Raw genomic sequence first — 9843 nt, 5'->3', positions numbered from 1 at the left:
CCGGCTTTTTTTTTTTTTTTGAGTCAGAGTCCCACTCCATCACCCAGTCTAGAGGGCAGTGACACGCTTCCGGCCACCGCAATCTCGACACGCTGGGCTCCAGCTACCCTTCTGCCTCAGCCTTCCGAGTAGTGAGAACTATAGGCATGCGTTACCACACCCGGCTAATTTTTTATTTACTGTAGAGAGGAGGTCTCACCAAATTGCCTGGGCGGGTCTCGAACCCACGGGCTCAGGCAATCCACTTGCCTTGGCCTCCCAAGTGCTGGGATTACAGACTGAGCCACCGAGCCCGGCCTGTATACTACTCTTAAAAGTAAGTGTGGGCAGGAAATTGAAAGGGATCATAAAAAATGAAAAAGTCTTCTTTTGAAATGTCCTTTAATGTCATTACAGTAGACATACAATAAACACAAATGGAGGAAAAAAGAGATAAATGTTTTGGTATTACTTTTGTTTTGTTTTAACTAACAAGAACACAGACTTGTTCCAGACTGCAGCTTGGGCCTTCCCTCTCTTCTCCACACCATGTCGGTCATTTATTTCTACCCTCCTCAGACAAAGCGACTCAGACTCAGGTATGTCAGGTATGCTCATCCACAATAACTAAACAAAAGGCAGCAGCAGAAGAGGATGGTTTCATGCCCCACATTCCCGGCCTGCAGAAACGTATTCTCAAAATCCTACTGAAGCCACCCACAGTGACAGAGCCCTTTTGTGGGTTTATATGATAGGGGTTGGCTAACTAAAGATCTGTACGTCTTGCTCTGTTGCCCAGGCTGGATTCAAATTCCTTAGCTCAAAGGATCCTCCTGTCTCACCCTCTTGAGTAGCTGAGACTACGGACGTGCCAGTAGGCCCCGCGGTTTTTACATTTTTAAAAGATTACAAAGTCCCATAAGTGCCTATATAATATCCTAGATTTTATCCTCTCAAACCACAACAGCTAACTTGCGTACTATCTGGCCCTTTAAGAAAAAACTGGGGGACCCTCTCTACTCAGCCTGGAAACAAAGCCACAAGTCCGGACTGCACAGGGATCCAGGTCTCAGCTGTGAGGGGGCGCCTGGGGTTGGCTTCCAGCTGGCCGTTCAGCCTGCCCTGGCCGACGCGGGCCCCCCTTCCTCCCAGAGAGCGGGCTGGGTGCTTGGGTCGGGGGGGCATAGCCGTGCCTGAGACACCCCCAGGCCCCCTTCAGAGCACCCCTGCGGCTGGGCGGCGCGGGCAGCCCCAGCGATCGCGCAAGCAGAAGTGCCAGATCAGGGCGGAACAGCTCAGCAGGGCCAGGGCAGTGCTCACCCCCACGGCCGCGTGGACCAGGGTCTGGGGCCTGGGCGGCACGGTGAGCCGGCCGCAGGGCCCAAAGGCCGGGAAGCCCGCTCCCGCGGGGCCCTCCCCCCACGCCGGGGGCACGCGGCTTTCGCCGGCCTCGTTAGCCGCCATCACGCAGACGACATAAGCGCCCCCGGGCTTCAGTCCCTTGAGTTCTGCTCTGCGGAAGGTGGCATTCAGCAGGGGCCCCTTCTGCCGAGTCCCGCTGCCGTCCCAAAGCAGCAGCCAGTAGTGGCGGACCGGGGAGAAGGGGGCGCACCAGTGGACCACGGCGCGGCCCTCCTCGGCCACGATGCGCACTTCTCCCAGGCGCGGCGGGTCGGGCGGCTGGGCAGGGCTGGAGAGCCCCGGGCACAGGCAGGCTGCCGGCCCGGCCCTCTGCAGCTCCTGGCAGGGCGCCTGCAGGTGTCGGCAGCGGTCGTAGTCGCAGGGGACGTCCGGCAAAGGTGGCCACGCTGTCTCAGGCTCATCTTCCTCCTCTTCCTCAAAGTCTTTGGGAGCCAAGGGCTGTGCTCTGGGAACCAAGGGGAAGGTCACGGCCAGGAGCCACAGAAGGCAGGGAGAGCCCAGCATGGAGTCTGGAAGGGAAGGGGTCGATAGGTAAAGGCTGTTCAGCCCAAAGCCTTGCAAGCCCCCTGCTTGGACTAAACCTCTGGAGACCAAGAGGAAGAGGAAGGAAGTGGGATTGAGGCAGACACACTTATTGTCAACCAATTTCTGAATCCAGGCTATGGGCTTGATTTTGGATACAAAGGAATAAAATATGATCTGGCACATGAAACAGTAGTGTGAGCAGCATATGCTAAGCATTACAAAGTTAATGAATAAACAAAGTGCTGGGGGAGAGGAGGAAATGGTTTACTTAGCCCAGGGAAGAATGGCAGAATAATTCCCAGCTGCCATCCAGAGAAAAGATCTAGTAAAATAAGGTTAGTGCTGGAGACAGCATTAGACTAACTTGTGCTTTGAAAAGAAGCATCAGTCAGACACACAAGCAAAAATCCAGAAAGGAGTCAGAGTGAGAAAGAAGCTATCAAACAGGAGGGAGACATAAGGACCCTGGAATCCTCACTCCCCACCTGTTGCCTGTACAAGTCCCGTCTCATGCCTGTCCCCATTCCTCCTCCCTGGCTCACGGCAGCCCCTCACCAATGGGTAGGCTTGATGCAGTGGGAATCTGCTGCCAGAAGTCTGAGTATCCGGGTGAGGGATCCCCAGGATCACAAGCTGTGCTGTCAGGTTGTATCTTCAATTCCAATTCTGTGTTGGCTTGAAGCTTTTGTACTCGTCAACCGTGATGTCACCACCTAGGCCCCCCTCCTCCTCTCCCTCTCCCTGGTGATTGCCAAAAAGCGGGCTGCGCCTTTCGGGGGCCTGAGTCACGGGGCCAGGGATGGGGAAAGCCACATGCAGCGGTTTCAGCTGGAGCCCAGGATGCCTGGGTTCTGAAAGGGGAGTGGAATGTGGAAAGCAGCCAGGAGCTGAGAATCCAAAGGCTGGTCATGTGAAGAGATGGGGAGGGGAACATAGGAGGACACCTGGCTGGTATCAGAGAGGAAAACAGCTGTGAGCAGCCAGGGGGCCTGAGCTACAAACTGCTGTTTTGGTAAAAATCCTACCACATCCATGGCAGTCATTTCCTGTCTTCTGCCTCCCAATGGACAGAGAAAGGGAGGGTGTACAGGGGGCCAGAATGATGTATCCCAGTTCTCCAGACCCGCCCTACACTGTCCCCCTCCCCTGAGGGAGATGAGAGTCACGTGGATGGAGAGAAGCCTGCTAGGGGCTAGGACAGCTTCTCTCTCCTTGGGCTTCCTAGGCTTATGAATGGAAACAGCTGTGCTTAAAATAGCCCAGATCTAGAGGCTTTCCTGTGTGTAGCCCCCGACAGGAAGACCTCCTCCAATGGGGGAGTAGGAGATGCCTGGGGGGACACAGGGTTTTCAAATGGCCCTAAATTCATTTCAGAGTCAGGGAAGCAGCTGGCACGAAAATAGTTTATTGGAGGAAAAACAAGGGGAAAGGGGTCAGGTGGGAAAGTGCTGGAGTGTGAGGAATCTGCCCTTTTCTTTAGGAACTAGAGCAGGTGGGGCGCTGTCGGAGTGCACCCACAGAGGGTTCCGAGCTGCCCAGGGTCTCAGGGGCAGGGGCAGAAGCAGAAGCAGGCAGGTTGGCCTCCGTCAGCAAAGCTGCATCTTCCCAGGAGCCTGAACCTGGGCCAGGAAAGGGAAAAACAAAATCCCAAATGGGCTATTAGATTAACCAGGGGTCCCACCCTCACCCCCAGGTCCCACTGCAGGGCACCCCTCACCATCACTGGCTTCAGGCTCCTCCTCTCCACTCAAGGGCTGCTGATCTGGTTTCTCCTCCTCAGACAGCTGACCCTCTGCAGTGGAAAGGGGAGCGCAGAGGTCAGACACAGACCCTGAAGGGGAGAGCTAAGGAGGTGGCAGGAAGGAGGGGATGCTGGAGCCGCACCATACCTATCCCTGAGGGGTCTTCAGGGTTCTCACCATCCTCTGTAACATCCGATTGCTGGGTTGGCTCCTCCTGGCCTTCACATCCTGTGTCTCCAGAGTAGGTAGAAGACAGGTTAGGGTGGCTGTGTGTGGATGGCAGTGCCAGCCTTGCCTCCTTCAGCCTCTCGTTTGACCTTCAGCTCAGTATGTGAGTACCTTAAGCCTCATCCCTCTCACCCAGCCCAGCCCACCTCCCCAACACCTCCCCCAAGCAACACCTTTACCTGACTGATGGGCAGAGTTCCTTCGCGGGGCTTCCTTTTGGGAACCGGCTCTTTTTTGGATGTTCACCTGTGGAGGAGAAACTACTGAGCAGCGAGGACTGACTTCCCTCCCAGTGATCAGGGGCCTCATACCTAACTGCCAACATGCCCCTGCCCACCCACAAACAGAGACCATGAAGGGGAAAAAAAAAAGGGGCCCTTGCCCCCTGCGACCTGTAAAGAGAGGCGGTGCCGGGGCCATATGCCCCCCCACACCCACTGCATGTAGCTGAAAAGCACGATGACACTGAGGAAGGTGAAGTTGCTGGCAACACCCACGAAGGCTGAGGTCATCGGGAAGTTGTACAGCAGGTATCTGAGGCAGGAAGTAGGGACAGGAAGGAATAAGAGTTACCAAAGAGCACTAGCCTTCTCATTTCCCAGAAATAATTTCTAGGGCAATTGAGTGAGTTTGGCTAGAGCCAGCCGCTACCTTCCCTGCCTCCACCCACACATTTACCAGAACCAGCTGCATCAGGTTCTAATAAGGGCCAAAGACCTATGAGAAATCTCAGTATTTCAGGGCCACAAGCAACAGCCTCCATTTTGGCTCTCAAGAGTCACCCCAACTCTTGGTGAGTCAGTGGTTCAAGACAGTAGTTCTCAACTCTGGCTGCACATCAGCATTCCTTGGGAGTGCTTTAAAAAATTCTGGTGCTTGCAGGGGTGGAGTGCTTGGCTCTGGACAGCTGGGTGGGGCTAAGGAAGGGTGGGCAGGGTGGAGGGAAGACAGACTGGCTGCTAGAGGATGGGGGGGTAGTGGGGAGGGCAGCCTCGTTCATGACTAGGCCTAGTCATGAACCTAACAAATTTTGCTTCAGTTGGTCTCGAGTGGGGCCCAGGCTTGTTTTTAAAAAGTTCCTGGCCAAGCATGATGGCTCACGCCCGTAATCCCAGCACTTTAGGAGGCTGAGGCGGGAGGATCACGTGTGCCCAGGAGTTCAAGACCAGTCTGGACAACATAGCCAGACCTTGTCACTATTTAAAAAAAAAAAAGTTCCCCAGGAAGCTGATATCTAATGTGCAGCCAGGGTTAAGAACCTCTGGCCTTTGTGAAACCCCATTCAAACCTGTTACCTCTGCTTGAGACCCCCTTCATGAAAGGACAGCCCCCATGAGACTTGCCATTAGTCCATTTCCTTGGCTCCTCACCTGAGCCCACTGAAGTGTGCATGGATGCGGAGGTAGGCTCCGTACATTTGGATGCGCTTGCTGTGGATCTCAATAACTGCTCCAGTGGTCGGCACATACTGCAAAGGGATCGGAGTGGGGCAGCGTCAGGTCAGGATACTGCCTAATCTGAGGCCCACTCCCAGCCTCTCTATTGCCGTCCCTCCTGAGCCCAAAGGTTCCTCAGGTAGAATTCTGGGCTAACGATCCTTCACCTCACTCACCGAGTTCTCTCTATAGTCTGCATAGAGCTCCACTTCCAGGATCTGCTTCTGCTCTGCAAAGCCAAACAGCAGGAGGCTGGAGAAGACCAGCGTGTCAAGCATCTGGAGCAGGTCTGAGCGGTAATGCAACATCACCTGCCCACGACAGAAGGGAGAGGTTAGGGACAAGTGCCCTGTGGCCTTACCTACCCCTCAACCACCCCTGAGCAGTCTACGAAAGTTGCTTCTTCCTCAGGTCCCTAGCTCCCTCACCTTCACTCCCTTCCTTCCAGTCTTCACTCAGCCACTGTAATTGCTTGAGTAACTGCTCCCTCTACCCAACCACTTTCCTCCATTCTAATACAATGGGCCTCCTTCTAAGAGGCCTTTCAGGGTTAAGCCCAATCTTTCCCCACAGTATGAGATCTAAGTCTCAGTGCACACCATCTGAAGCTTTTTCCCCTCATGTAGGTATCAGGGATTCGCTTCATAATGTGGTTCTGTTGATAATTCATGTTAGAATGAAGTCTAATGGAGTCTAACACTTATCAAACACAATGTGCTAACAGAGACTTTACATTTTCACTGAATCCAACTAGTCTTGCTATGAGGCAGTTACGATTATACTGGTTTTATAATACTTTAGACACAAGTAGTTAAGTCAGTTGGCCCACAGTAAGCTTGTTTCTGACACGATCCCAGATCTGCCTGGCTCTAAAGCCTCTCTTTTCTCTGAGCAACTCCACTCTTCAGAATTCATTCCAAAGCTGGGCATGCTCATCAGATATCTGGGGTGTTTGGCAACATGTTTCTGATTTAGTAAGTTGATTCTTCTTTTCTTATCTTTTTTTTGAGTCGGAGTCTCACTCTGTCGCCCAGACTGGAGTGTAGTGGCCACTCCCGGCCACTGCAGCCTCAACCTGCTGGGCTCCAGTGATCCTTCCGCCTCAGCCCTCCAAGTAGCATGTTTCTGATTTAGTAAGTTGATTCTTCTTTTCTTATCTTTTTTTTGAGTCGGAGTCTCACTCTGTCGCCCAGACTGGAGTGTAGTGGCCACTCCCGGCCACTGCAGCCTCAACCTGCTGGGCTCCAGTGATCCTTCCGCCTCAGCCCTCCAAGTAGCATGTTTCTGATTTAGTAAGTTGATTCTTCTTTTCTTATCTTTTTTTTGAGTCGGAGTCTCACTCTGTCGCCCAGACTGGAGTGTAGTGGCCACTCCCGGCCACTGCAGCCTCAACCTGCTGGGCTCCAGTGATCCTTCCGCCTCAGCCCTCCAAGTAGCATGTTTCTGATTTAGTAAGTTGATTCTTCTTTTCTTATCTTTTTTTTGAGTCGGAGTCTCACTCTGTCGCCCAGACTGGAGTGTAGTGGCCACTCCCGGCCACTGCAGCCTCAACCTGCTGGGCTCCAGTGATCCTTCCGCCTCAGCCCTCCAAGTAGCATGTTTCTGATTTAGTAAGTTGATTCTTCTTTTCTTATCTTTTTTTTGAGTCGGAGTCTCACTCTGTCGCCCAGACTGGAGTGTAGTGGCCACTCCCGGCCACTGCAGCCTCAACCTGCTGGGCTCCAGTGATCCTTCCGCCTCAGCCCTCCAAGTAGCATGTTTCTGATTTAGTAAGTTGATTCTTCTTTTCTTATCTTTTTTTTGAGTCGGAGTCTCACTCTGTCGCCCAGACTGGAGTGTAGTGGCCACTCCCGGCCACTGCAGCCTCAACCTGCTGGGCTCCAGTGATCCTTCCGCCTCAGCCCTCCAAGTAGCATGTTTCTGATTTAGTAAGTTGATTCTTCTTTTCTTATCTTTTTTTTGAGTCGGAGTCTCACTCTGTCGCCCAGACTGGAGTGTAGTGGCCACTCCCGGCCACTGCAGCCTCAACCTGCTGGGCTCCAGTGATCCTTCCGCCTCAGCCCTCCAAGTAGCTGGAACTACAGGCGTGCGCTACCACGCCCGGCTAGTTTGTTTGTTTTTTTTAATTGTAGAGATGAGGTCTGGCCAAGTTGCCCAGGCGGGTCTTGAACCCGCGGGCTCAGGCAATCCACTCACCTCAGCCTCCCAAGGCGTGGGATTACAGGCTGAGCCACCGAGCCCGGCTTCTTTTCTTATCTTTACATGACTGTGGCCTCAGAGCCAAGGATGTTTTCTCCTGAAGCTCTACTCAGACACTGATTCTTCTGTCATCCTCCACATCTTCCAGACAAGCCATAAACACTTACTGAACGCGAAGAAGTAGAGATGATTCGGCCGCCTCTGGTGTAACATGAAATGGTGACCAAGAACATGCCCAAATCTTGATTTACAGGGGACTCTGGTACATCAAGCTCTAAGGTCACGCGATACGGCTGTCCATACATCAGCACCTGTCCAGGGAAGCCCTCATTTCTTTAAAAAAATTTTTTTTTCTAAACTGTACTATCTCTGTTCCACCTCCCTTCTGCCCCACCCTCCTAATACTCTGCCTAACAGGCCTCTCACGCATCCAAGAAGGTGCTGCCCCCTTCTGGTGGCTAAATTCCCCCACTTCCGAGTTATTCAGTATACTCCAGGCTCTCCTGAATCAGACTTGCTACTCCATTCCAAGAAAGGCCGTGTCCTATTTCTTTTCCCAAGGTGAACCATCATGTTGCCAACTGGGCCATCTGTGACTCAGGCCTATGTGCCGGTGAGGCACTCCCCCTAGGCCCAAGCTGCCCTCCCTCACATTATTAATTAATCAAGCACCAGCAGTAGTGCTCCATCTCCCCAGACAGCTCTCATACAACCATCGTCACTCCAGATCTTTATGCTATTCTGGATCCTTTATCTCGATTCTGCTGGTAGAACCCTTAAACTCACAGGGGGAAGGCTTCTTCATTGGAGTCAACCGCAAAAGGTTAATGATTTGCCACCAAATGTACCCTAGTTTTTCCTGACCACTCCTATAGCCTTCTAATCTCCTTATTTGATTCTTATGTAGCTGCATGACCGTCACAGGGTGGTATACAAGAATCCCAGGGGTAATAGTAAAGATTTATTTATTTTATTTTATTTTTTTTCAGTTGGAGTCTCACTCTGTCACCCAGACTGGAGTGCAGTGGCCGCTCCCGGCCACCACAGCCTCGACCTGCTGGGCTCCAGCGATCCTTCCGTCTCAGCCTTCCAAGTAGCTGGAATTACAGGCGCCTGGCTATTTTTGATTTATTGTAGAGATGAGGTCTCGCCAAGTTGCCCAGGCGGGTCTCAAACCCGCGGGCTCAGGCAATCCACTCACCTCAGCCTCCCAAAGGCACGGGATTACAGGCTGAGCCACCGAATCCAGCTAAAGATTTATTTTTAACCAAAGAGGGAATGGATTAAGGGGGGAAAAAAAGGTTGAAAAATAGTGCCCTATGCTGGGTGTGGTGGCTCACTCCTATAATCCAGCAATTTGGAAGGCAAAGGCAAGAGGATTGCCTGAGCTCAGGAGTTTAAGACCTGACTGAGCAATATAGTGAGACCTTCTCTCTACAATAAATCAAAAAATTAGCTGGACATGGTGGCACATGCCTGTGGTTCCAGTTACTTGGAAGGCTGAGGTGGAAGGATCACCTGAACTCAGCAGGTCAAGGCTGCGGCGGGAAGACTGTTTGAGCCCAGGAGTTTGAGACCAGCCTGAACAATATAGTGAGACATCTCTACAAAAAATAAAAATATTAGCTGGATATGGTGGTGTGTACTATAGTCCTAGCTACTCAGGAGGCTGAGGTGGCAGGATTACTTGTGGTCAGGAGTTTGAGGCTGCAGTGAACCTTGATCAACTGTATCCAGCCTGAGTGACAGAGTGATAATGACCCAAAAAAAAAGGTTCAAAATGTTCAACCTCCTCTAATTATCAGTAACTTGGACTGGATCTCCTCTTGTCCTTCTTTTCCTTTGCTTCTTCCTTTCTCATCTAGCAGCCTTGCATCCATTTCAGGCTTCCTCCTTTGACTTCTCACATCACCCATTATGATCTCTACAATGGGCAGCCACACAATTTTATGCACTGTCCCAGGTACTATGGCTTTGTTCTAATCTCCTCTCAATATAGTTCATTTATATATTTATGTACTTACTTTTTTTTTTTTTGTGAGTTGGAGTCTCACTCTGTCGCCCAGACTGGAGTGCAGTGGCTGCTCCCAGCCACCGCAGCCTTGACCTGCTGGGCTCCAGCAATTCTTCTGCCTCAGCCTTCTCAGTAGCTGGAACTACAGGCGCACGCTACCACACCCAGCCAATTTTTTGATTTATTGTAGAGATGAGGTCTTGATAAGTTGCCCAGGCGGGTCTCGAACCCACGGGCTCAGGCAATCCACTCACCTCAGCCTCCCAAGGCATGGGATTACAGGCTGAGCCACCGAGCC

General features: G+C 52.1%; 2 protein-coding genes across 5 annotated transcripts in view; both read right to left on the bottom strand.

Annotated features, from left to right (window-relative positions):
* Nucleotides 1–1194: 1194 nt before the first annotated feature.
* On the bottom strand, nucleotides 1195–2912 carry LRRN4CL (LRRN4 C-terminal like). The gene is made up of 2 exons (XM_008053613.1): nucleotides 2482–2912; nucleotides 1195–1910 (listed from the first exon to the last, which is right to left on the bottom strand). Exon 2 carries the CDS (start codon nucleotides 1903–1905, stop codon nucleotides 1195–1197), a length of 711 nt encoding a protein of 236 aa, XP_008051804.1. The 5' UTR covers nucleotides 1906–1910; nucleotides 2482–2912.
* A 398-nt stretch (nucleotides 2913–3310) lies between these two features.
* BSCL2 (BSCL2, seipin lipid droplet biogenesis associated) overlaps nucleotides 3311–9843 on the bottom strand; it is a 16650-nt gene continuing 10117 nt past the window's right edge. For 2 of the 4 annotated variants that reach the window (XM_021710228.1, XM_021710229.1), the window contains 8 exons: nucleotides 7699–7842; nucleotides 5509–5643; nucleotides 5267–5364; nucleotides 4289–4430; nucleotides 4076–4142; nucleotides 3816–3896; nucleotides 3644–3718; nucleotides 3311–3545 (listed from right to left, as the gene is read on the bottom strand). In XM_021710228.1, coding sequence (XP_021565903.1) covers nucleotides 3403–3545; nucleotides 3644–3718; nucleotides 3816–3896; nucleotides 4076–4142; nucleotides 4289–4430; nucleotides 5267–5364; nucleotides 5509–5643; nucleotides 7699–7842 — 885 coding nt within the window. In that variant the 3' untranslated portion in view covers nucleotides 3311–3402. Of the gene's footprint in view, nucleotides 3546–3643; nucleotides 3719–3815; nucleotides 3897–4069; nucleotides 4143–4288; nucleotides 4431–5266; nucleotides 5365–5508; nucleotides 5644–7698; nucleotides 7843–9843 lie in introns of all 4 variants that reach the window. The other 2 variants (XM_021710226.1, XM_021710227.1) reach the window with 2 other exon arrangements.

This window comes from Carlito syrichta, unplaced genomic scaffold, assembly GCF_000164805.1.
Source record: "Carlito syrichta isolate Samal-C Ts95f unplaced genomic scaffold, Tarsius_syrichta-2.0.1 Scaffold288315, whole genome shotgun sequence".
In the NCBI taxonomy this organism is placed as follows: domain Eukaryota; kingdom Metazoa; phylum Chordata; class Mammalia; order Primates; family Tarsiidae; genus Carlito; species Carlito syrichta.
The sequence above is the reverse complement of the archived record's forward strand: the minus strand, read 5'-3'. Positions and strand labels throughout refer to the sequence as shown.